This window comes from Cetorhinus maximus, chromosome 26 (genome assembly GCF_964194155.1).
Source record: "Cetorhinus maximus chromosome 26, sCetMax3.hap1.1, whole genome shotgun sequence".
NCBI lineage: Eukaryota > Metazoa > Chordata > Chondrichthyes > Lamniformes > Cetorhinidae > Cetorhinus > Cetorhinus maximus.
In genome coordinates this window covers 31360030-31387859 of record NC_135904.1, presented here as the reverse complement: position 1 = coordinate 31387859, position 27830 = coordinate 31360030, and the positions used below count along the sequence as shown (strand labels likewise).

The 27830-nt window shown below is 45.2% G+C and overlaps 1 protein-coding gene across 2 annotated transcripts in view; it reads right to left on the bottom strand.

The window, feature by feature from the left end:
- The window catches only part of adamtsl3 (ADAMTS-like 3), a 601993-nt gene that overhangs the window by 41786 nt on the left and 532377 nt on the right, over positions 1–27830 (bottom strand). For both annotated transcript variants that reach the window (XM_078530447.1, XM_078530448.1), the window contains exons 22-24: positions 14373–14500; positions 7698–7826; positions 278–460 (exon numbers count right to left, since the gene is read on the bottom strand). In XM_078530447.1, the coding sequence (XP_078386573.1) occupies positions 278–460; positions 7698–7826; positions 14373–14500 (440 nt within the window). The remainder of the gene's footprint in view (positions 1–277; positions 461–7697; positions 7827–14372; positions 14501–27830) is intronic.

Here is a 27830-nt window from a genome sequence, read left to right as displayed (position 1 = left end):
TTTTAGTGCATTTGTCCTGGTAAAAATTTTAAAACATGAGATCTTGGCATGTGTTCTTTTGGGAATTCAAATCTGTTTTTAAAGGTTATCGGTCTCTACGGGGATCATAACAAACTGACCACTGTAAAGCACATAAGAGCAACATGCAGGTGACTTTCCTTCCACTTTGGCCCAGTGAATAATGGACACAAATTGATAATCCCACTATGCTGCCTAATACATATTTCATTTTGTGAATCATGCCATTCTGTACTAAGTTATAATATAAAGAACCTACCAGCTAGTTTAAGAAAGGTGGATGCAGTTGCTTGTCCAACATCATTTGTGGCTACACAATCGTAGGTTCCACGATTTGTAGGCGTCACATTCGTCAGCACCAGTGAACCATTGTGAAGAACAGCAGAATTGCCACCCAACAAACCACCTTTCTTTCGCCACGTAACCTTTGGTTCAGGCACACCTGTTGGAACAAAGAACATATTTCCAACTTCCTAGACATTCCAATCTCATAACGCCACATTTCTAAGGCAAGTTCTGATAAAAAGTTATGGACCTGAAACCACACCCTAACCCCCCCAGAGTTGAGTTTGAGTTTGGAGTTGGGGGCATTTATTCAGGCAAGAGGGTGTGGGGTGGGGCCCCTGACCCTTCCCGCTTCTGCCTCGATTAAATCTGGGGCGGGGGGGCTTGTGGGCAGCCTTCCTGACCAGATGCCAGTTGAGACCCTTGTGGGCAACTAATAGGCCTCGTTCTTCAACCAGCGGTGGGCAGGGGGGCGGGAGGTCACCATGTGGGAAGCCTGAGAAACAAACCTGTGGGCTCCATGTATAAAGTGCCTGATTGAGGGTCTTGGTATTGGCAATGGGGGAGGGTATGTGTAGAAAGCCACTCTCCCTCTGCCCTTGCATCCCACTCCAACTCCTCTCCCACAGTTCCCATCCCACCATTACTCATCGTTGGCCTAGGGTCTCGCATTGACCCTGGGTATCTGGTAGGTGTATAAGCAGCAACAACCACTGTTTCCAGTGGTGCTGCCTGTAATGGAGAGCTACTGGCCTCTGATTGGCTGGCAGCCCTTTTTTTTTGGGGGGGGTGCGGGGGGGGTGGATTTCTGCCCCCAGTGTCCTTAACCCTGGGGAGGCCCAACGTTGGCCACCTGAGTGCCCGATGGGCAGCAGTACAACAAGCCTTCCCCAACAGGGGCGACGCAGGGCTCTCACCTGCCCTCCAGTCAGCGGGGGAGACCCTGTCACTAACATTAAATTCTGCCCATTAATTCTGTTTCTCTCCACAGTTGCAGCCAGGCCTGCTGAATATTTCTAACATTTTCTGTTTTATTTCTCGTATAATTCATGTTTACAAACACAAATATAAAATTTGGCACCATTCAGCAGGTCCACAGAATGTGATAGAATGGAATATGACCTAAATTCATTTTTTCTGTTCAAGGTGCTTATAATATAATTTGAAGAGTTAAATGATGGGATTATTAGTAGTGATAAGAGCAACCAAGGTCTTCATGGAATTAATAGGCAGATTAATGCCATACATTAGTTAAACATTAAAAAGATTTGCAATTATATAATGGCCAGAATTTTCCGGCCCTCTTGGCTTCGGGTGTCATGGCGGCCAGGGAGGGGGCGGGGGCAGAAAGGGGGCGGGGGTGGAACCCGTATGGCGAGAAGGCCAAAAATTGGTTTCACGCTGTCACGAAACCAGTTTGTGATCGTCCGCTCCACCCATCAATGGCGGCCCACGTTTCCCACTGCCGCACCTCGGTAACCTAATTTCAATACAATAACATCTCACTATTAGTCTCGATTGCCGGAATCATCCTATGTCAAATTTACCACCCACGTCGGCGTGACTTCAGAACGGCGAGCTTCATGACTGCCTTTTAAAGGCCTGCACCTGGCGACCTGAACTTTGAGGGGAACTTGGAGGTGGGAGCACACGACCTTGTATAGCGCTCAAGAGCATCGCCCGTAGAACATCATGGAAGAGGGGGGCACACATTCACGTGGGCACAGGCAAGTTGCTTTTCCCCAGCTGGCTTTCAGTGCAGCTCAGGCCAGGGTGGGGGAGATGGGAGGGGGCTCTGTGAGGGGCAAAGCAGCAGAGACTGAAGGAAGTACTCAAGCACATACCGGGGGGTGGGGGTGCGGGTGGTGGGGGTTGGTTGGGCGAGGGAAGCGGCCACGCACTTGGAAAAGCTTGTCAAAAGCTACCATTCTTCCACAACTGAGACCATTCAGCTGCAGCTCCATTGACAGGCTTGGAGTTGGGCCTCTGATGCTTTTCTACCCACTCAAGCAGCACAAAAGCATGAAAGTGCCACCAAATGCTCTAGAACTTTTCACCTCTCAGGCACAGGCTGCAAATTAATGTGTGTTTAAGGGGGGCTGCAGAATAATTGGCCGACTGGGCAAGTTGTAGAATCCCTTTGTGAAAGGTGACCATGGCGCAGTCACTGGTGGAGGCAGACATTGCCTCTTGTAATGTCTTTATTAAGGTTTGGACCAGTATCCCTCATAATTCAAGCTAACAGTGCAGCCTTGCAGTGTGGGTTAGGGGAATGCCTGCTCCTGAGCTGAGAGCACAGCATGCAGTCCAGTGGGCAAAGCTGCTGCCAATCGGTCAGGTGGAGTGGGGCAGAGGTGGATGGGGTTTCAGACAGCAGACTGCACACTGGCCATCCAAGTGGCGGCCAGCACTCTCCTGCATGTGTGAAGGGGCTTTCAGACTTAACTAAGAGAGGTTCTTAGGATGCACATGCTAATCCATGCATCTCTCTCTTTGATTCTGCAGGAGAACATCAGGATCATGGAGCCTGGTGATTTAGCGGGATGCCTCATGACTTACAGAGAGCAGAGAAGAAGAAGAGGAGAGCGGCGGAGTCACCTGGCTCCACAAAGGGAGGGGCACCTCCCTCAGAATGAAGGGGCAGCAAGGCCTGCTGTGCACACAGCTGAAGATCCACAGAAGCTGTCACTCAAAGGTGCCTCACTAGACCCAGGGGTCTATAGATGGCGCTTGTCATTCCTGTAGACGACCGAGAAGCAGTGTCGCCGAAGACTGCACATGTCTAGGGAACTGGTCGGTCACATATGCCGCCTGCTGCAGGATTTGGTGCCACAGGGACAGCCAGGGCACCCACTGCCAATGGCCAAAGTGACCACGGTGTTCAATTTTTACCCCATTGGCTCCTTCCAGGGCTCCACAGGTGGCCTGTGTGGGATCTCGCAAGACTCCATGCACAAGTGTATCCATGTGGTCACAGATGCCATCTTTGTGAAGGCACAGAACTTTGTGCATTTCACTCAAGATCAGGAAAGCCAGGAAGCAAGAGTGCTGGGATTGCACAGATCTTAGGTTTTCTACAGGTGCAGGGTGCCATCGCCTGCACTTAGATCTCCATGGCAACAAGCAGTCGACCACGTCAACTGCAAGGGCTTGCACCCGCTCAGTGTTCAGTTGGTGTGCGACCACCACAAACGTATCCTGCAGGTCTGCGCATGATTCCCAGGGAATGTCCACAGCTCCTACATCCTTAGCAGGTCTCAGATCCCTGACATCTTCCAGGTTCCACAGAGGCTGCAGGGTTGGCTCCTCGGGGACAAGGACTACCCACAGAGGCTGTGGCTGATGATGTGGCCATGCGGCGGCCTCAGACTGCAGCAGATAATGTAACAAGGCTCATGCCACGACCCAGACTTTGGTGAAGCAAATGTTAGGCATTTTGGAAATGAGGTTCTGGTGCCTCAACAGATCTGGTGGAGCACTGCAATACAATCCCCAGAGGGTGTCGAGCATCATCGTCACTTGCTGCGCGCTTCACAACCTGGCTCTGCAATGGGGAGGAGGGGGTGGGGAGACTGGCTGAGGAGGAGACGGAGAAGCTGCACATCTCCTCCGATGAGGAAGACGTTGAAGGGGATAACGATGTTGAGCTCCTTGAAGATGAGGATGCCGGCATGAGGCCATCGCAGTGGCCAGACGAGGCAGGTGTGCTTGGGAGGCCCTCATAGCCACAAGATTCATGGAGGATGATGACGAGATGCAGTGAGGACAAGCCTGACATCCTCACCTTGCATCTGTGAACATTTGGCTCCTGTGTGGCTGATGGCAGCGCACATATCCTCTATGTTCAGTCTCATGTCATGGAGACGCATCAGAGGCCCAAATAGTTGCTAGATTCCAGGAGGATGACGACATGCAGTGAGGACACTCCATAGATCTTCAAATAGCCTCTGTGAATGTCTGACTTCTGTCTGGCCGAGGGCAGCTCGCTTGTGCTCAGTGATCAGGGTCATATCATAGAGACGCGGCTGTGAAACTTTGATCCTTTGTCAGCCTTCAGCACCTGAACCCCTCAGTAGCACAGCACCACCGGTCAAAGGTGCTGAGAGCACAGAGAGAAATACTGAACTCTGACGCCTGCCCACGACATTCTGGCAGCAATAACAAGCACCATCGAGGTGCAGGCATCAGTAACGTGACCAGTGAGTGTGAAGCTGGACCATCACTTTGGTCTGAAGGTTACACATTGCACAGGGAATAGGCCCTGGACTGAGACACTTGCCATTATCTTGTGCAGGAACCAACATTGCTCATCATAACAAAGAGCTAGAGGCAGGGAAACATTCTTGGGAGGTTATTTACAATAGTGAACATTAAGTACAAGTGATTAACACTGTGCCCAGGCTGCATAACTACAACTTCTTAACCGTCCTAACCCTGCCGCTACTTCCTGGTGCTCCCCCGACATCCACAGTGAAGGTGGAGGCAGCCTGCTGACTGCTACACCCTGTCTGTAATGACTTTGGCAGGCGTCCTCTGGAGGGCTGAGGCTTGGAGGGCACCGGCCTGCTTTCGGGCTACTGCTGTATGGCAGTGGCACCCTCTATGGCCTGTGGAGCTGGAGCTGCTGGAGTCACAGGAAGAGGGGATTCGGATGGGCCGGACGCTCCCGGAGACACCTGGGTGGAGGGACCCGCAGTGTGCACCTGCTGATCCTCCTCCCTATGAGTATCTGAGGGTCCCTGGCTGACTCCTTGAAGAGAAGGCAAAACTGGAGTGAGATCGAGCTGCCCTGCACCCCTCTCACGTTGACAGTTTTGGAGGCCAACTATGGCATCAGCGATGGCGTTCAGCACGTGCAGCAGTGCAGGACCAATGTCCTGGAACAAGGTCTCCATTGCAGCTGCCATCTTACCAGTGTTAACCTCATTGCATTGGAATGCCAGCGCTATCACCTCAGACTGAAGGCGGACGGACTCCTCCACTGTGCCTTGCAATCTGCGGAGTGCAGCGGACATCCCTTCCTGATGTTCCCGAGCTTGCCTTTGCAGCTCCAGAAACTGAGGAATAACCAAGTCCAGAGGCTCCTCATCTGACTCGGACTCAGCAAATTTCTGGCCTCCAGCAGTCTTCCGACTGTTGGAAACCTGGGAAGTCCCTGCCACTGCCTGCTGTGGATCAGACAGTGCGATATATGCACACCAGATTGTGACCCTGAGGCTACTCTAGAACTAGGTCCCTCCGAGATGTGTGTCTCTGCGCTGGTGCAGGGTGTGGGTGAGCTCTGTGACGGGTCTTCAATTAGGGTGTCATCAGATTCTTCTTCCGCTGTGTCTTTGGGGCTCGAGTCGAGGACCTGGCTCGTGGACGTGCCTGTGAAAGCGAGGAGAGATAATTAGTGCAGGGCAGGGGACTGCAGAACAGGGGAACTCACTGACAGCACGGTTATCTGATGGATGTTACACTGCTGGATCCTCACTTGGTTGAGCACCACCAACCTCACCGTCAGCACAGGAACGGTCCAGCTCGTCGTGTGTCAGCCGGATGGCTCAATTCTCAAAGTCTGTGAGGACCTTGATGTCGGGCATTCCTCCACCAGTCTGCGACCTCTCCCTTTTGTTGTGTTCCAACTTGTCCTGCATGAAGACAGATGGAGAGTGTGTAAGCAGGATGCCTGTCAGGCCAGATGAGAAGGATGCCTGGCAGGCGGGGGTGGTGTGTGGTGCTGTGGACAGGATGAGGACATGATCCGCAGGGCAGATGAAGATGTGTGTGAAGGAGTAAATGGTGATGTCCCTTGAACTAACAGTGAGTGAGATCCCTGTAGGTGTGCAATGGGTTTGTGCGTGTGAGAGTTGAGAGTGATGAGAAGAGTGACTTACCCTGGCGGAACGGAGAAGATCATTCACCCTCTTTCAGCACTGGGTGCCTGTCCTCTTTTGCAGGTCATTGATGTTGACTGCCTCCCATACCAAATTGGTGACCTTGCTTGCTGGTCTTCGCCCAGAGCAGGGGTAGAGGGCTTCACGGCAGTCCTCCACTGCGTCCAGTAGGGGCACGAGAGAGGTGTCGCAAAATTTGGGGACAGCATGTTTCCCCCCTTTAGCAGCTGTGTCTTTGCAGCAGCTTCCGATCCCTTAGTGAGTGCTAGCTCTGTTCAGGGGCACCCTTTAAATATGGTGCCCAGATTACTGAAGGGCAGAGGTGAAGGCGGGGCAGGCGAATCGGAGGCTGCCCCACCAGCCGGGAACGCATTATTAATGAGGCACCGGGAATGGGACAATATGGCGCGAAAACCCACCCTTGCAGCCGGTGGGTAAAACTACTTTCTTCCTGCCCACTACTGCACTTTAGTGCAAATCTGGGACGATTCTCCCCATTGTTTTTCAGAACCTTAGGATGTCCCAAATGAAAGTACTTTTGAAATGTAGTCATTGTTGCAACACAGGTTGATCAGAAGTTTTAAAGATTTCATAGTCATCAGGGAATTTAGAAAGCTAAGTTAGTTAGGCATCCGCCCGTCTCGGGAGACAATGAACTGTGCCCAGGGTGTCCGTCACGTCTGAACTGATCATCGTCTGCTGTGGTTGTGGATTCGAGAGTGGCAGACCCTCTCCACAGCTGCCACAGACAACTAGCATTGGCCCGAGGTTGCCGAGGTTGTGGTTTTTTTCCTTCCGGCAGGCTCTCTTTTCTGCCATCTGCTCATTTCTTCTGTCCTCTGCTTTTTCCACGCCCTCCCTGACTGCTTGTCTCCAGGGACTCCAGTCAGCAGTGAGGACTTGCTGTGCATCGACTCTGATCCCAGTCACCTTGACATCTTGCTTGCAGGCAATCCTATCGGTCTTGTGACAATAGCAAGCTTGCCAAAGAGCATGTCTTTGGGGATGTGGCTGTCATCCATTCAGCTCACATGATTCAGCCAATGGAGTCGCCACTGACTCAAGAAAGCAAACATGTTGGGAATCCCTGGACGCTGGTGTACTCCCACATTTGGCACTCTCTCCTGCCAGATCATCTCAGGCAGCAGAGCTGGAACAAAATTATTTCCACTGGTTGGTGAGTCAGAAACTAGAGGGAATAAGTTAAAGGATCAGCAACCAGAAGAACATATGGAAAAGAGAATTTATTTTCTGCAGAGGATTGTTAAGGACGGAGTGCCCTCTCAGAAACAGCATCTATTATAGCTGTTCATAGCAAAATGGCTAAGTGTTTAAGAAAGGATTTTTTTCAATGGTACTGGGATGGTGGAGAGGAATGAGACTGATTGGTTAGCTCCTTCAGAGAGATGGCACAAGGTCCTCCTTCTGTGCTGTAAAATTTGTGGATCACGTAAACAGAAAGTACAATACTCCTTAAATCAAAATGCTGCAAAGATTCCCATCTGTTTCCCTTACCTTCAACAGGACAAGAAATGGTGATCGTCGCCCCTAGTCTGGCAAGTAAAGCACTTCCGACAACTGCTGTTAAATGCCATGTGGTAAGATTGGTAACATTTCCTCTGGAAGATCTGATGGATGGAGTTTCTGGTAGTAGATCAAAGAAACATAATTTGCATAAATTACAAAGCTGAAACATGGAAAGAGATTAATTCCATGAGTATTTACTTATACTTACATATGGGGCTGGATTTAGGCGGCTGGGGCCACTTAATCGCAGAAGAAGTCCCGTACCAGTCTCCCAGATTCTCACCCACCAAGGGTAGGATGTCAATTAAGCTAATTAATGAGCTGATTGACATCCATGATCCCCGAGCCTACTGCAATTTAGTGGTGACAAAGGGAACCGAGGGGGTCCCACACTCCCAGAAGGCCACTCTTCAAAACCTGCCGGGTGTGCCAGCGACCTCTTGAGGCTTTCCCTTGCATCAGGCGCTCCATCGAGGGACCTGGCATTAGGTGGGGGGGAAGCGGTCGCTGAAAGTACCCATCTGCCCTTGCCTCCGACGTGCACTCCCCCCGCCCTCTCCTGCAACCGCTGCTCGCCTTCACTCAGCTGTGGCCCGGGGTTCCTCCGCGATCCTGAGTGTCAGTTGGGTGCAGTGGTGCCAGCAGCCATCGCTGCCTCGGGTACTGGTAGCGTGATGAGATGCCGGCCTCTGATTGGCAGGCGGGGCTTCTGCTGCTGGGGACCTCATTTGCAGGGAAGGCCCAACAGTGGCCAATGAAGTGCCTGAAGGGCACACAATTCCATCGGGCACCCCCCCCCCATGGAACCGAGGGGGATTCCCGGCTGGTTCCCTGACTGGTTGGTGTGATCCCCCATCAGTCCAACAAAGTCCCGGCCATACTGAGGCAAGTGCAATGTTATCTGAGCTAATTCAAATAATAGCAGAAAGACAGGGAAAGGAAACCTTTACAAGACCCATCGATACTTTACCTCTAAACTGAAACATTCACAGACATAATTTCTGCTCTGTGGTTAAAGGTAGCTCGTTAGAGAAAAACTAATCCATATCTCATTTAATAACTCACAAAGAGACTGTCACCTCAGAATGCTCCACATTCCGAGATACTGAAGCATGAACAATAACAATAGCAACATGCGTTTATACAGCGGCTTTAACTTAGTAAAACAACAATAAATATATCTTTGCCTAGACTTGGCTGAGAACCCGGATTGGAAGTTAATCAACTTTATGGTAAGTTTCGAAATAAATGATCTTGTTACCTTCCTTAAGCACGATCCTGTACACGGACTACACATTGAGCTGTGCTTCTAAGAGCCACCATCCCTATTGGATCTAAATGTGTTCCTGCTCCTTTTGGACCATCAGATGTGCTTCCTTTCACAGAACAAAAAAAAACTGTTCCCAAGAGTGGAAAATCTCAAGAGCTTAGTTTGAACACCCACAGGAATGATAACATTTTGAGCTACGCAGATCTGTTAAACCGCTGTCTTGGCAGCTGCACTGAGGACATCAGCAGCGGACTACCATCACAGTCTTTCTGTAGGTATGATGTTATCTGTACTAGTCTGAGTATCCTCACTGAGTGTATCAATGCGCTGTAGCTGCATTGACATGTATGTGACTTGTTTAGGCACATACCCGACCTTGTGAACTTAAACTTGACCCAACAAGCTTGGTAAGAAGCCTGTGGTCATTTGCAAGATGTCTTGAGAATATCATCTTTCTTTTCAGCTATTGAGAAAGTCTGATTCCTTTGCCAGATTAACGGGTACTTTGTCACTCACTAGGGACTATTTGTACTTAGCAAAACATGGAAGTTCACCAGAACCTGCCATAGGCTGTGTAAACAGGAGTTCTTGGTGACTTCCTTGTAGCCTTAATGGAACTAAGCATTCTAGAATGCCAGATCCATCCTCCTACATTGACTGCCAACACTTAGAGGAGCTTGCCAATACCAACACACCATGCTGGACAGATTTTACAAAGTTTTTCATGATTTTTTTTTTTGCATTCCAAGCTTTAGTTATTATTATTATTAGCTTGAAAGAAAGAGTTGCTGAATCTGTATCCATCATCAACTTACAGACTTGTCACAAATAGCCACAAAATGTAAAGCCAGAGTAAAACTGTAAATACTGAAAATCTGAAACCAACGCAGAACATTTCTGAATCCACCCAGAGTATTACAGTTCTGGCCAGAAAAAAAGATTAGAAAATGCTTTACAGGTCAGGCAGCGTCAGTAGAGATGAAAACATAAAACAGGTACCTGTTGAGAGAGAAACAGAGTTGACGTTTCAAAGTTAACTTTGTTTCTCTCCCCACAGATACTACCAGACTTGCTGAGTTTTTTTCCAGCATTTTCTGTTTTTACCTCAGATTTCCAGCATTTGCACTATTTTAATGTCTGTGGAGATAAAGGTTAAGGACCCCAACAAAATACCAACTCTGTTTCCCTCTCCGTACATGCTGCTTGGCTTGCTGAGCGTTTGCCGCATCTTCTGTTTCTATTTTCGCTAAAAGGTGGAATATTTTTGATATACTTTACTTGGTAACTTTGAAATTAAACTGTGTATAAGTCAGCACGCTATTAATTAATGTGTTTGCAAGCAATTCCTTTGTGCATTATTTTAAATTAAATGGTTCCGATAAATTGCAACGTGTTTACATGCAGGAAGCTAACCTCGCCATTGTGTAAATTTAGGGCTAGGTCTTTGAGGGGTACAAGTACATGTTTTGTATATTATCAGTAACAGAATAAGACACTCCTCATAAACTTATCTCTTTGAGCAAGCTTTTGGTCATCTTCTCTAGTACAGTATCTCCTTATTGGCTCAGTATCAAATTTTGTTTTATAACACTCCTGTAAAGTACCCTGGGCTATTTAACGATGTTAGAGTGCTATATAAATATAAGTTGTTGTTGTTGAATGGAAAATCTCAAGAATAATACCTGTCGCCTCCACACCAAATCTTCCGATTTACAACTTGACACACATTCATTGTGTGGCTGAAGGGACTGACAATCCACGAAAATGCACAAAAAAAATAACGAACAGCACCATCTCACGCTCAACATCACAGACAATGGGGAAAACCTTAACATAACCCGCCAGGCATGAAACAGTCGGGTAAAAGCAAAATACTGTGGATGCTGGAAACCTGAAACAAAAACAGAAAATGCTGGAAAAACTCAGCAGGTCTAACAGCATCCGTGGAGAGAGAAAAACAGAGGTAACATTTCGAGTCCGTTCTGAAGAAGAATCATTCTGGACTCGAAACGTTTAACTCTTTTTCTCTCCACAGATGCTGTTAGACCTGCTGAGTTTTTCCAGCATTTTCTGTTTATGTAACAGTCGGGATTGGGTAAAATGCTGGTTTTGCACCTATTCTCCATTGAACAATTTGCTTATAATTACCCCAAATATTTACCTCTAAAATCAATGACCCCAAAATTCCACATCCCTATTCTCATGGTAATAGTACAGTGGAGCAAGACCTGAAGCCAAAGTTGCTCATCTCATCTTAAACTGAGGGAACAGGGCTGTCTCTCTAGTCAATTGCAAAAGTGGTGCTAGCCCTGCTGTAATGTCATAACTTGGAATAGCACTTAACTTCTCCAATCGGGGAACTGAGATCCTGGAGAGATGAAGATTATAATAAAAATTGATTTGTTTGATCATGCTCTAATAGAGTAAAATTGGTAACTGGTCCTCTCTGGGCTTATTAATCAATCCCTGAGCTAGCCCTGGAGCTACCTCCAAAACGTCCAACAGACTTAGGGGGACCAGCTCCCAACATAAATTTGGGCTTTAGGGTGTATGCGGCAGAACCCCAGCAGATCTGGGTTCAGCCCCAAAGTTCTCTTCCCCCAGCATGTAATCTGTCCAACGCCTGTACCCCTTTCCCCATCCCACTTCCTGTCCTGCCGGCAGGAATGGCACACAGCGGTTAAAATTCTGCCCCGTTTCTCTCTCTCTCTCCATAGATGCTGCCTGCGCTGCACCAGGAAGAACACTCATAGATTGAAGTATATTTGTCCGTGCTCTGCTGGATTTTCGTAACCACACAGACATATCAGACATCAGGTTCAGAGACTTTTCCCATCAGGATTGTGAGAGAAACTCTAGATGCTAATGAATTTTGTTGAGTTATCGTGTAGACAATAAATTAGATTGCGTCAGTTGGCAAGATTCCTGGTCCTATTATCCATCATCATAAGTGACATAAGATTACAATTTATTGCAGTTAATAATCTGCAGTGGGAAAACACTTTGCTGCCATGACTGTTATAACAAGCCATGCTTAGGTTTTAAGCCAAGATTACTATACACTTGTTTACATAGGGCACTGCAAGTACAACGCTATGTATTCTTTCCATCAACAGGGTAGCTCATTTCATCACTCCCCACCCCTATTGAAACATTTATCCATGCCTTTGCCATTTCATTATTCCAAAGTTCCACTTGATGGCATGCTGTGCCCTGCCCTTTATGAATTGCATCCTTTCCAATCCTGTCCTATGCACTAAGTCCCATTCCCCCGTAGTAAATGCTTGTACGCTGGTATTTACTGTAATTTTATTTCATCAGAGCTACATGTCGATCTGTCAGGACATTTAATGACGGAATGAATAGAAACTTTCAATAATGCTTATTCTAAAAAAATACAATGTCCCTTTGTATAATTTTTCCCATTTGCCTCGTCTTAATAAATGAAACCACAATGTGTTTATCCTATCCCTTAGGAGGAGTGATTGGTGGCTATACATCATTATAAAAACACAATGTAGTAGTGTTTAGCGGTGGTCAAGCAGTGTAGCAGCAAGATTAAATACCAGTGGACAGCCTTAGATCATGCTACATGTCATAAGGTGATCCTTGATGTTTTGGTCAGACCACAACAAAGTCGAAGCTTTGGTTGTGTTGAGAAAGCAGCGTGCTGACTGCACAGGAAAACTCTGAAGACATCAGCAGCAGAGCTGTGCTGGGCTCTACTCACAAGCAACAGAGAAACAAAAACTGGATCACATGGCACACTTTCATTCTAGTGATGTTGTGCTACTATCTCTTATAGGCATATTACAACGACTTTCAGTTGTTTTGTGGGTGTATTGGAAGCTAGTGAAGGCTGGTCTGTCCTTGCCAACCTTCACAGGTTCCCTATCTGCTCATGCATCAATTTCAAAATCCTTGTCCTCATCTACAAATTTCTTCACACTCTTGTATTTCGTACTCGAGATCTGTAATCTCACTCAGTCCTATGTTCCACTCTTATGATTCAGGCCTCCTTTGCAACCTTTTTCACTCTTTGGGCAGAATTTTATGCTCCCCTGGGGGATGGGTTGGCAGGCAAGAAGTGGAGAGTGTAAAATTGGGCACTGTGCCTGACACTTATCCACCACCCCTGTGACTTAAGAGCCTCCCTGCACTATTGCTGAGAGTTTACTTACAACAGGGAGGCTGGCACCAGATGTCCTGCCTGTCCACTAAAACCTGGTGAGCCTTGTGGCCGGCAGGGGGCAGTGGGGGAGGGGAAAGCTGCCTTCTGTTTTGGGCACACTGTTCCCATTGGAGGCGCCCCCCACCCCCCAAAGTATTTCACCCGTTCCCGCATTTCTCCTCTCCCTTGCCCTGTCAATCCGGGTGTCCCCCCCCCACCCCACACCCGACCAGGGTCTGCCAGCCTAGCCTGTAAGCCCAAGTTCCATGTTTTCACCTTTAGGGACTGCCTGCAGTCCCAGTGGTGGCCACTGCTCCTGGTGGCACTGCCGAGACAAAAGAGCTGATGGCCATCTGATTGGCCAGCAGCTCTGACGGGAGCAGAAGTCCCACCTCAAGCCAATTAAAGACCCAGCAGCCTTCAATTGGCTGTGGAATGAGCTGGCCAAGCACAGGCAGGCTTTCTACCAACCTTTCCACTGGGGCATGGGCATCCTGTCACACCCTATATTCCATTTTTGGCTACAAGGCATTCTGGAACAGTATCATTAAGCTACCTTACTCCTGTCAAAGCCCTCCTCACATTTTATGTCTTGGATGTTTGTGTCTAATAGGTTCTGTTAATGAACATTAAATGCCCAGTAGTTTAAGGAAATAAGGTTAACAGGTGTTGGGTATTAATTGGTTAATTATAAGTAAACTCTGCAATTAACAGTCTCTACCAAAGCATCCTAGTCTCAGTGACTTCTTCACAACCAGATGTGGGAATTTCTCTAATATTGGATATTGGTTTGATTCCTATACCAATCTTCTATTCTTCGTTTCTCTGGAAAGAGTTTTGGGAGATGCTCTATCTAAACCAATTGGTTGTACAATTCCCAAAATTAAAACATATTCTAAACTATTCAGAAAATATAACTCGGGTTGATTAGGAAAATATTTTTGTTAACACCCTTATTGGTAAAATAAAAAGCAAGTTTACAATTTCAGGGTCACACACGGTGGCCTGCTTCCTCATTGAGAAATGGCAAAAATAAAATTAAATGATATTTTGATCAAGCAGTCCAGGAAATAGCATATGTAAATTCTGTGCTGATTTAATAAATAGAATCAACAATCTCTTTTGATTATTTGGAAAAAAATGTAGAGTTTTTTGTTCTATAACTCCAGAAAATGATTTTTAAGTTAGAATTTCAATTTACTCAAATATAAATTTAACATACCTGAATACAATAGTAATGAGGTTTCAATGTCTGTTCCAAGTTCATTGGTTACTACACATGCATAAAGACCAGCGTCCTGGCTTGTGACATTTTTGATCTGAAGTCTTGCAGAATCAAGCAGCAGTATCCTGCAAAATCACAAACATAAGTCCAGATGAGGGAGACCATTCAAGCTACCTAGCACATCCTTCCCAAAGGAATCTCCCTATCCCACAGAATTTGACCTAATAAACACAAAACCTTCCATATATTTACCTCATCTCCTTATCGCACACAAAATTTGACACAACTCGCACACCTTTCCATAGAAACCTACACCTTCTACATCACTCAGCCTAGCTAGCGCATTCATCCACAGAAATATCCAATCTCTCCCTTCTCAAGTCATTTTGTCAAACTAGCATACCTTTCCAAAGAAACTACCAATCACTATTTCCCATACCATTCCACTTATCTAGCACATCCTTCAAACTCTTCCTCTCACAGCATCCACCTGCCTCTCAAATTAATTGAGTTTTTTGCCTTAACAATCTGCTACCGTTTTCATTGCCAGGGTTTAGTCATTCTTTCTGCTTCCTGACATGTCCTGAATTGAATTTTATCATTTATACCTCTGTCACTCTGTGTCTCAGTTGCAATCTAACTTGAAACACTTCTCAGGATTTCATGTTCCATTTAGCACCATATATTCCTGTGATGATTTCTCTCATTGACCTACACTGAAGTCGAGAGAGTCAGTTTTTCTAACTTCTTCATACAGTTGAGTCCTCTGGTACTAGTGATCAACCTCGTTGCCCTTCACAGTATTGACTTTAGGACTCAGATATACAGCTTTATTTTGAAATCAGTTTTAAATAATTTTAAGTATTAACTAAATATCTTTATGATATTCATGTATGATTCAGAGCTGTGGACAGTGATTTATCAAAAAATAAATCTAGTGTCACACTTGGCAACATAATGTATTTAAACAGTATTTATAGCCCAGGTATGAATTACAACAATAACTTGTGCAAATTTCCTTTGTGAATGCACCAACATAATTGAGTGGAGTATATCTTTATACCTGTGTGGAACTGCCCACCAGATGCTAGGCAGCTGCTCAGATTACGATTAGATACCAACAAAGATGCACATAGAGAAAATAAAATCAGGTTGGACTTATACCCGTTGAAGTTTAGAAGAATAAGAGGTGATTTTACTGAAACATATAAGATCCTGAGGGGACTTGACAGGGAGAATGTTTTCTCATGTGGGGGAGACTAGAACTAGGTGACACAGTTTAAGAATAGGATGGAGAATTTTTTTCCCCAAAGGGTCATTAGTCTGTGGGATTGTCTTCCCTAGAAAGCAGTGGAGGCTGGGTCATTGAATTTATTCAAGGCTGAGTTAGATAGATTTTTGATAGACAAGGGAGTCAAGGGTAATGGGGGTTGATGGCAAAGTGGTGTTATGGCACGGCTGATGGTAAATGCTGAGCTGCCCAAATCCCAAAGGGAAACTTGAAACAGCTGCCAAAATGGATTTTGCAATTTGTATAGCATGAGGAGAGGTTCTAAAATCCGGAAATGACGCCCCGACTACTTATGATGATTTTATAGTAGAGTAAACATTTATTAAAAGAATAAAGCAAAAAAAAAACACAATTACACTTAAACACAAGAGTGGCTTCACACAGTAAACAGTACTTTAAAACAGTTCCACCAGATCTTAACTTAACTACCCTCAGAGCTAACCTTTCCCTTTTCAGCCACTATCCTTATAGGATTTTAAAATCTATAGAATTCCAGTCATTTTTACCACACCGTGCTTTTCCTTGGAGTGTCCTCTGAGGCTGGCAGCACCTGGCTCTCCCAGCCTGGCCTTGTTCACACTGTCTCCTGGGAGGTCTGACCAGCTATCCTGCTGTCTTCTGGGTGATCTAAACAGCTACACCCTCACATAGGCTTCAGTATTTCCTTTAATGTGTTCCTTCCCTTTGATCTCTCTATTGTCTCAGCCAGTGTCTTTAGAAATGCTTTCTTCTCAGACTTGATTAGACTCTTCTTTACTTTAACTACTAGCTTTAAAAAAAATAAACTTACCCTATCTTTACCTTATTTACTTACACCTTTTTACAACCTACATATACCCCCTTTGAACTAAAGCAACTCAATTCAAAACTATTCCTGTTATTGCTTTATGTAAGACTCTGAAGTCCCTCTTGGTTCATTAACATCAAAACCACTTCTTACTGTTGGTTTTAGACTCTTGCTGTCACTCTGGCTCTTACTTCAATTAATATATTCTAGTACATAAGAAAAATGAGAGTGATATTATCAGACCAAAAATATTACAATTTATTGTTTTCTTGACAGTGGAGTTGAGACCACAACCAAATCAACCACGATCCTATCGAATCACGGAGCAGGTCAAAGGGCTGAATGGCCTACTCCTGCTCCTAAATCCTTTGTTCCTATGTTTCAGAGGAAGACTGAAGAAGAACAGGCAATGACAGATCAAGTGATGAGAGAATCAAAAATCTTTTAAGATCGAACCAGGGCGACAACAAATGAGCAAAGACACCAATGACGCCAGAATGAAAAAGAGCATGGTGAAACTGGTAAAGGAGTTGCAAAGGAGGGAGAGGGGAAGAGAGAGAGAGCGTGAGAGAGAGAAAGATAAAGGGTGGGATTTTCTGGCTCTGACAGGCATCAGTTAGGACAGGATGGGAAAATTTGGAGAGCTGTTAAAAGTCAACAGCTCTCCAAATTTTCCCATCCCATCCACGCTAATGTCCACCAGTGTCGGGGCCAGAAAATCCTGCCCAGAGAGAGAGAGAAGGGAGCGAGAAAGGAAGGGGTTGCTGAGGGAGAGCAAGCGTGCAGCAAAGGATCAAGAAGTGTTAGGAAATTAGTAACAGTGGGTGATTAGTTCTGGTGTAAGGTGAGAGGTTGAGAGAGCAAGACAAAACCATAAAATATAGGCAACCGAGACAGGATGAAATTTTGATTAGCAAAAGGAAAGAGATGCTGGTCTTCAGAGGGTTTTCAATCACAGTGCAAATTAATCATTCATAAATACTTTACTTTCTTACTTTCATTTTATTTCTGTTTATGTTTAGGGATCTAATCTGTGTGTTTTTGTATGTTTAAGTGTAAAGCAAAATTAGAACCAGTTATAAAGTGCATTAGCTTTGCATATGCAACCGTCCATTCCATGACATACAGAGATATAACTGAGACAAAAATTAATCATTGCAATCCCAGGCAGAATCAGATTCCATAGTTGCACATCAGGCTACTTTTGTAGCTAAAAATGTTCTAAGGACATCAACAGCTTCGGTGATTAACAATTCTCCACAAAAAACTCACTGCTTACAATGAATATTGTTAAGGAGCAAGTAGAAAGCTGCACTGTAAATGTTGGTCTGAAGTTAGAAAAAGCAAAAAATCCACACTGTTGCAATTGGCATCTATTTGCACGAATATCTCCGAAAAACTCCAAAAAATAACCAGAACACAGCTTAACATCTGCCATAAGGAAAATGCTCGATTCCATTATCAAGGATATAGCAGGGCACTTAGAGAATCACAGTGCAATTCAGGCAGAGTCAACATGGTTTTGTGAAAGGGAGATCATGTTTGACTAATTTATTGGAGTTCTTTGAGGAAGTAACAAGCAATATTACAAGGTACTAGATAGAAGGAAACCTGGATGTGGTGTACTTGGATTGCCAGAAGGCATCGGACAAGGTACCACAACAAAGGTTACTACGCAAAATAAGAGCTCATGGCATGGAGGTAATATATTTGCACGGATAGAGGATTGGTTAGCTAACAGGAAACAGAGAATACATCAAAAATGGGTCATTTTCTGGTTGGCAAGATGTGACGAGTGGAGAGCCACAGGGATCAGTGCTGAGGCCTCAGCTATTTACAATTTATATCAATGACTTGGGTGAAGGGACTGAATGTAAGGTTGCCACATTTGCTGATGATACAAACATAGGTAGGAAAGTTATGAAGGGGACGGTAAGAAGCCTGCAAAGGGATATAGATATGTTAAGTGAGTGGGCAGAATAATGAGAGAAAATGTGAACTTGTCCACTTTGGCAGAAAGAATAGAAAAGCAGGCTATTATTTAAATAGAGTGAAATTGCAGAACTCTGAGGTACAGAGGGATCTGGGTGTCTTGGTACCCAAATCACAGAAGAATAGTATGCAGGTACTCCATATGATTAGGAAGGCAAATGGAATGTTGTTGTTTATTGTCAGGGGAATGGAATATAAAATAAGGACGTTTTGCTACAGTTGTAAAGGGCATTGATGAAACTACATCTGGGGCAGAATCTTTGGCATAAAATTACGCGTGGTGACATCGGGCGTGCGTCCCGACGTCACCGCGCATCTTTCAGATTTTCAGTTCGGCGGGCGTACACCTGAGTCGGCTGCGTGCCCGCCGAACTGCCAAAGGCCTATTAAGGCCAGTTAACTATTAATTAAAACAATAAACTGAGCTGCCCATCCAACCTTCAGGTTGGCGGTGGGGGGGGGGGCAGACGAAGAGCCCAGGTGGCCTTTGCATTTTTCATGGAAGCTCATCCACGGAAAAATTTTAAAATAAAATTCATAGACATGTCCCAGCTCATGTGACAGTTTCACGAGAGGACATGTCCTAAAAATTTTGTTTTTCCTTTATTAAAATTTTAAAAACTTAAACTGATCTCCCTGTGTTAGCTCTGTGCCTCAGGGAGATTTCTGCGCTCTTTCTCAGGCCCGACTCAGGCAACCATTCCACCCCCCCTCCCTCCGCTCACACAGGGAGCGCTCAGCACTTCTGGGTGCGCGTCACGCTGGGCGGGTCCTAATTGTCCCACCCATATAAAATGGCGGTGCCCATCTGATTGCGGGCGCCGAATGGCTGCAGGCACGCCCACTCTCGCACAACAAGCCCCCCGGCCCCGACAGGGAGAAAATTCTTCCTCCAGAGTACTGTGCACAGTTTTGGTCTTCTTATTTAAGAAGGGATAAAGATGCATTAGAAGCAGTTCACGGAAGGTTCACTTGGCTGATAACTAGGATAGGGAGGCTACCTTATGAGGAAAGGTTGGACAGGCTGGGCCTGTATCCACTGGGATTTAGAAGAATGAGAGGTGATCTTATTGAAATATATCAGATCCTGAGAAGACTTGGCAGAGTGGATGCTGAAAGGATCCTCTTCTGGGAGAGATTCGAACTAGGGGACACAATTTAAAAATAAGGGGTCTCCCATTTAAGACAGATGAGGAGAAATTTTTTTCTCAGAGTGTTGAGAGTCTGTGGAACTCTCTTCCCCAGAAAGCGGTGGAGGTAGGGTCATTTAATATTTTAAGATAGATTCTTGACTAACAAGGGAGTCAAAAGTTATCGAGGGTACAGGGCTAGGTGGGAACATGGAGTTGAGGCTACAATCAGTTCAGCCATGATCTTATTGAATGTTGGCGCAGGCTCGGGGTGCCAAATAGTCCACTCCTACTCCTAATTCTTATGCTCTTCTTATGCCTAATTATTATTTGTAATATGACCACAATTAAAATTAAAGAAATAAGAATGATAATCCTGTCAAATCAGCCCACGGAAGGAATTAAACAAAAATGCAGCTATTTTATTAAAAATACAGACTTGTCATCTTTATAACTCAATGTACAAAATATTAAATATTTTGCTACAGTGCTGGAAAAATATTGTGACAAAGGGCAGATATTATTTTAGTGTGAAATGTACATTATTAGATAAACTACAGCAGGATTTCAAAAACCTGATTTGATCGAGTGCCAAAACCATCAGACGTGCATTTGGTTCCAGTTTAGAGCAGCAGCAATACTTGAACGGTGTGGAAGACTGAGAGATAGTGAGTGTGTGTGCAGAATTTTACGGCTTCACAGTCGCTTTCTTATGACTTGTGAAATTGTTCCATTGAATGGTTAACATAAGCAGCTGTTCTTTTGTTAATTTATTTTGTCAACTGCTATTAATATTCACGTCACACAAGTGCCAGGCAATGACCACCTCCAACAAGAGGGAATCTACCTCCCCTTGACATACAATGGCATTACGATTGCTGAATCATCCAGTATCAACATCCTGGGGGTTACCATTGACCAGAAACTGAACTGGACCAGCCATATAAATACTGTGGCTACAAGATCAGGTCAGAGGCTGGGAATTTTGAGGTGAGTAACTCACCTCCTGAATCCTCGAAGCCTGTCCATCTACAAGGCACAAGGTAGGAGTGCCTGGATGAGCGTGTCTCCAACATGTTGTTGGAGTGTTTCAAGAAGTTTGACACCATCCAGGACCAAAGTAGTCCATCTGATCGATATCTCATCCACCAACTTAAACATTCCCCCCCTCACCACTGACGCACCGTGGCAACAGTGTGCACGAAATACAAGATGCAATGCAGCAACTGACCAATGCTCCTTTGACAGTTCCTTCAAAACGCGCGACCTCTATCACTAGAAGGAAAAGGGCAGCAAACACATGGGAACACCACCACCCGGAAGCTTCCCTCCAAGCCACACACCATCCTGACTTGGAAATATATCACCGTTCCTTCATCGTCACTGGGTCAATATCTTGGAACTCCCTTCCATCAGCACTGTGGGTGCACCTGCAACAGGTGGGCTGCAGCGGTTCAAGGCAGCGGCTCACCACCATCTACTGACGGGCAATTAGGGTTGAGCAATGAATGTTAGCCTTGCCAACGATACCCACATCCCATGAGAGCAAAAAATTCCGTTGCGGAGACAGTCCCATAAAAATAAAGTGTATACAATTTCAAATTGGTACAAGGGACTTCAGTCTTCAAAAATATCCATTGGGCCACCTGGCTTCGGAAGACTGAGGGATGAAGGAATATTATAAGTTGGCCTGGAGAGAGTGGACATGGGGAAGATGTTTCCATTAGTAGGAGAGACTAGGAGCCGAGGGCACAGCCTCAGATTAAAGGGAAGACCTTTTAGAACAGAGATGAGGAGAAACTTCTTTAGCCAGAGAGTGGTGAATCTATGGAATTCATTGCCACAGAAGGCTGTGGAGGCCAGGTCACTGAGTGTATTTAAGACCGAGATAGATAGGTTCTTGATTGGTAAGGGGATCAAAGGTTACGGGGAGAAGGCGGGAGAATGGGGTTGAGAACCTTATCAGCCATGATTGAATAGCAGAGCAGACTCGATGGGCCGAATGGCCTAATTTCTGCTCCTATGTCTTATGGTCTTATTATGCAGCTGTAAGTAGGAATTTTCTGTTCCCCAGAGATTTAAAAAGTTACTTGAGAATGTGGGTCTTTAGATTGAAGCAAATGAATCTTATTCCATTTGAAACGACACAAAAATGTTATTTTTCTTTTGTTCCGCACAATGTGTTGTTCTGCCCTTTGCAGTGAGTGGAAAAAGTGATCTGCAGAACTAACACATGTGGTGCATCATTTTACTGGGGAATGTTGCCCAATTAGAGAAACAGCAAAACTGTCCAGGTCCTGAGGATCGGTCTTGGTAAGTCTTAGCCAATTGCTGATCAATTCAGCTTCAAGCATTTCACTCTGGACAGTGAATACTAAAATACTAAACATTTAGCAGCTGCCAATGATTGGACATAAACTCAGCCGTGGGCTGAGTCAACATAAATCCATTTCCCTGAAGTGCTTCAATGAGAAACATTGAACATTTTAAAAATTAGTTGATGGGATGTGGGCGTCGCTGGCAAGGCCAGCATTTGTCACCCATCCCTAATTGCCCTTGACAGCAGTTAAGAGCAAAACGCATTGCTGTGGGTCTGGAGTCACATGTAGGCCAGATCAGGTAAGGACAGCAGATTTCCTTCCCTAAAGGGCATTAGTAAACCAAATAGGTTTTTACAACAATCAATGATAAATTTAATGGTTACCATCACCTTTCAATTCCAGATTTAAAAAAAAATATTAATTGAATTTAAATTCCATTAGCTGCCGTGGTGGGATTTAAACCCACGTCTCCAGGGCATTAGCCTGGGCCCCTGGATTGATTACCAGTTCAGCAACATCGCCACTACATCAGCCCAATGTGGCAGCAACTTGGAAATTTGGAGCAAGTGATAATATCTACCGCAATATTCTTTGCGGCCAGAATTTTACGTTCCCCGGGCGGGCTCCCGACCTGAACGAACGTGAAATAGCGCGAGATGATGTCGCCCTCACGTGCTGTTTTGCTCGGCAAGCGGGCCTGCTGACAATTAGTGGGCAATTAAGCCCATTAACGATGCGATTTTACGTGGCTCGTCCACATTTACGGTTGACGGATGGGCCATTCTCTCAGGCGGCGTTCACATTTTTGCTCAAGTCTCGATTCAGGGCGGGATGAAATCTCCCCGTGGAGAAATAAAATAAAATGAGAGAACTGGATACTGTGTTATTTATGTGGTGTGCTTTCAGGCGCTTGATTGTGCTGCACGGACATATCTTGCAGCATTTCCGTCGCGTCCTTTAGTCTGTGCTGGTCTGCAGGTCCCCAGGGCGGCTGTCTGGCGCTCTCTCGAAGTGCTCACCTGCACCCTCGGTTACATTGGTGCCCGCCCTCTTCTCGCCCCCCTACCCCAGCAGCGCTGAGCATTTCAGTGCGGGTTTAATTAACGGCCAGCCAGCGTGAAACTGTGGCCGGGGGGCCGATCGCGGCCGTTGGCTCATTTCCCGTCTGCTCCCGGCCCCGCCTATCACGCGAGCCCGACAACCGAAAAATTCAGGCCTACGTTTCATCCTATTGACTAGTTACCTGGTTTTTAATTTTTACTTCCAAACATTTGTGAGAAAGCACCGCATGAGTCTATAGGGTAAATACACTAATCCCTCATTCCCACTGATGAACCAAGTTTGAAGGAGGGTGCAGAAAGCATTCCAACAGCGTAGCACCAATTCTCACACTGTCTTTGAGCATGGTTCTCAACAGGATCAGTGAATTTACCCTTATATGTACCAGTAGGATACTTCTAACTATTAAATCCAAATGATGCACAATACGAACAATGCTATGACTGTTATGTGTTGTCTGTGGTAAATTATGAAGTATATCATTGAGCATTCATTCCCACAGGAATGCACTGCACTTTTCATGTTTCCATGCAATAAATGTACATATTCCAGCAATGTAAAAAGCTTAATTATCTAATATTTTAAAACTATACCATCTGCTATTTTACCTCTGTATTTGATCATTTAACATCAGTATTTTGTTTTCATTAACATGTTGAAGACGAGCCATATTAAACCTAGAGCAGATGTCTTTTTAGTAATATCCAGTAGCTAATATATGAAATAGGAGGCTCAAATTCACATAAAGGATGAATTAATTTGTCTGTATAGGTATACAGTATGGGTATATAGTTCCTTTCATTACTTCAGCGTGCCCTAAAGTGCTTTACATCCATTTGAGTGATGTTTGAAGTGTTGTACAAATGTCACTTACCCTTGCATTCTGACTTTCCTTAGGCAATACATTGGCCAGTCCTGGAAAAACTCGGCAGGTCTGGCAGCATCTGCGGAGAGGGACACAGTTAACGTTTCGAGTCCGAATGACCTTTCAACAGAACTAAGCTGCTATTTTTACTTAGTTCTGTTGAAGGGTCATTCGGACTCGAAACGTTAACTGTGTCCCTCTCCGCAGATGCTGCCAGACCTGCCGAGTTTTTCCAGGTATTTTTGTTTTTGTTTTGGATTTCCAGCATCCGCAGTTTTTTGCTTTTATATTACATTGGCCAGTCCTGTCAGGTGTGTGTGTGGGGGGGTGGGGGTGGGGGTGGGTCGGTGCGGAAACTGAGAGACGAAATCCTTCTCATTACTTAAAAAAATTCCTGACGAGGGCCATAACATAGCGCTGATAGATGAGTGCATGTTCACACTTGGTTTGGCTTTCTATTCAAAATTATTTGGCTATAAATACCTATTTTAGTCCACATGATTACTGTACAGCTAGATATACAGTGGTCAAAACATTCCTCTACACATAGGGGTGCACAAATAGATACAAAAAACAAAATTGCTTACATGACAACAGTGACTGTACTTCAAGTGTAATTTATTGCATGCAAATTAGGTGGAACGTTCTGTGGACATGAGAAAAGGATAAACAATTGCAAGTCCTTTCTTACATGGGGTAGGTGTGAATGATATAGATGATACATGCAGCATCCAACGAAAGCAATAGATTAAAGGAGACCTCGGAGGGAATGATATAACTGCGGTATTCCATTTTAGTGCTGATTGCTGGGCACAGAATCACTGAGGTTAGGTGGTCATACTAAGAGCAAAGAGCATGCTAAGAGCTCCATGTTAACTGCTGCTGATGAGGGAAATCAGATGGTCATAACTGGGAACAACTACCTGGAACTCAGAACCTCCGAGGTTGCAGAAGCTGGAATAGGGATGCAACAGAGGATGCAGGATGATTCATAAATTTATGCCATATTGTGCTATTTATTTCCATTGCTTCTTACTTCCCATTAACAGGGTCAGGCAGATACATTACCAATTGGTCTGGACCAGGGTTCAAGAGGTGATTGGAACCTGATTTGGACACCCCACAACTTATTGATTCCCTGTTGAAACATATATTTTAGCCTTCTCAGGATATGCACACGTACACCAAATGCCAAATATATCCAGCAATCTGTCATAACTTGTCATCAGATACCTGAAACAAGGGCCAGGATTTTCCGTGCCCACCAGAGTCAGGCATGTTCGCTGGCGTGAGCGGACAATATGGCGCGATTGGTTTCACAATGGCGCGAAACCAGTTCACGATAGAGAGGTCAGCCTGCCATCGTTCTCCGCCATCAGACATCAGGAACCTCATTGTAATACGTCAGCATATCATTATTAGGCCAGCCCACCAGAATTGTCCCCCCTGCTGGATCGTCCACCCACGTCAGTGGGAAAACACATCAATGCATTTCACAACAGCACATAAGAGACGTGCGCCTGGCGGGTTGCACTTCAGTTAGGACTTCAAGGTTTGTTTGCCTACCTTGCTTCTGTCAGCACTCGCAGTCATCAGCGCCTGGCTTCACCGGCAGAACCACATCACTCTTAGGGGGATCACAGACAGGTCTCTGCCTACCAGATCAGCCACATGTGGGTGACTATCCAACAGCTACAGGGGTAGGGCTGTATTGGGGAAGATGGGTAACCCAGGATGTGTGTGGGGGCACATGTTGATCTATACAAGTGGCCTCAAGATGGTGAGGGCTGAGGAGGAAGTCTCTAGTGGAGATGAGGCCGGATGGACATGTGAGGATGTGTGTGTGAGAAGGGGCGGTGATGTCCCTTGAGCTAGCAGTGAGTGAGATGCCAATGAATGTGTGATAGGCTTGAGTGTGAGAGTTTAGAGTGATGAGTCTGGCTGCACAGACGAGATCATTCATCCTCTATCTGCATTGGATGGCCAACCCCTTCTGTGCAGCATTGGCACTGATCACCACTGCCACCACCTCCCAAGTCTGATTGGTGATGCCGCTGCCCACCGTGCGGCCAGAGCGGGGATAGAGGACGTTGCAGCAGGCTTGCACGATGTCCAAAAGGCATTCCAGTGGCATGTCACTAAACCTGGGGGCTGCCGTCTTTTTGCCTTTCGTGGACATCTTCCCTGCACTAGTCATGGGCTGAAACACTGAGATGTGTGCGCATGGCCGTACTTTAAATGTGGCATCTGGCGTGATGAAGTGGCGAGGTGATGGCGTGGCGGGCAAATGAGAGCCATTCGCCATCGAAACGGTGTGTTTCCCGGGAATGCATAACTAAAATGGAGGGTTTGGGACAATACGGTGTGAATACCCGCCAGCCGCAATGGCGGGTAAAATGTCGTTTTACTCACCCGCTACTGCACTTAGTGCAAATCTGGGACGATTCTGCCCCTTAAGATTTGTAACCAGCAGTTCAGTGAAAACCTTTTGGACATTTACGACAATATTTGGAAGAAATTATACTGAGAAACCTTTTTGAAAGGTGATCAGTAGAAAATGGACAGAAACCAAACAAACTGTGAGGTAAGGATGATTTAAGGCAGCTTAAGAAAGCACATTAGCCTCTTGTGAGGAAGGATCTTTTCTAACATGATGCTGGGAATAAAAATAAACTGAACACTAAGGGCAGTGTCTTATCTTACGTTACACGGAGTCACTTGACAATGTTCATAGGGCCTAGCTGCCCAAAAATGTGGCTTTCCCTCTGAAAACAAATAATTGTGGCCTTTGTGTGTATGTATAGAAATGAAAGATATGTTAATGAGGACAAAGCATGATGTAATTTCCAGAAATGCACAGTCTATGAGTGCCAAATTGTAGAATCACTCATGTTAAATCCTTATCCATTCCTTAATCTTCAGAAATAAAAAGTGAATATACTTGGTATCACATAGTATTCCCTCTACTATAAGAACATAGCCACAGAAGTAGAGCATTCAACACCTCAGCCACCATTAAATTAGATCATAACCGAATTATATTTTAACTCCAATTACCAACCACCTTAATGCCCTTGCCTAACAAAAATCTATCAATCCCAGCTTTGACATTTTCAACTGACCCCGTGCCTCAACAGCTTTCTGGGAGCAGAGTGTTCCAGATTTCCACTTTTCTTTGTGTGAAGAGGTACTTGCTCCTGAGTGAACTAGCTCTAATGTTAAGGTAATGCTTCCTTGTTCTGGATTCCTCCCCACCAGAGAAAATAGACTCTCGATATCTAACTTAACAATTTCTTTAGTTATCTTAAGTCAATCACCCCATAATCTTCTCTATATCTTCTTTCGGGTGAGACGTTAAAGTGGGGCCCTGCCTGCTCTATCAGGCGGATATAAAAGATCCCATTGCATTATTTGGAAGAAGAGCAGGGGAGCCATCCCTGATGTGCTGGCCAATACCTATTCCTCAATCAACAACACGAAAATACAGGTTACATGGTAATTAGCACATCGCTGTTTGTGGGAGCTTGCTGTGTGCAAATTGGCTGCCGCCTTTCCCACATTACAATAGTGACTACACTTCAAAAAACAAAGCTTCACTGGCTGTCAGGCGTTTTGAGATGTCCAGTGGTTGTGAAAAGTATGATATAAATGTAAGTCTTTCCTTCTTTCCTTCCTTATTGTTTTCCTTCTTTCTTTCTTTCTGTACTTGAGGGAATAAACCCATGAAATCATCCCACTGAGAAGGACATACACCACAGATCTCAATTCACTATGGCAGCCAACTGCTATGATGTCATATTAATAAAATCCTATTTATTAACATCTATAGATGCGATATATGAGCCTTGTGAAAGTCTGGTTTATGTAACCCTGAACAGAAACTGCTATAAATGACTGAACTCATGACTGAGGGCTGCATCTTGGGAATAAGAAAATTACAAACAGTACTTACTGAACAGCAGTACTGTTACTGAGAAACAGAAACCAAAATAAGTGTAATAAGATTAGTC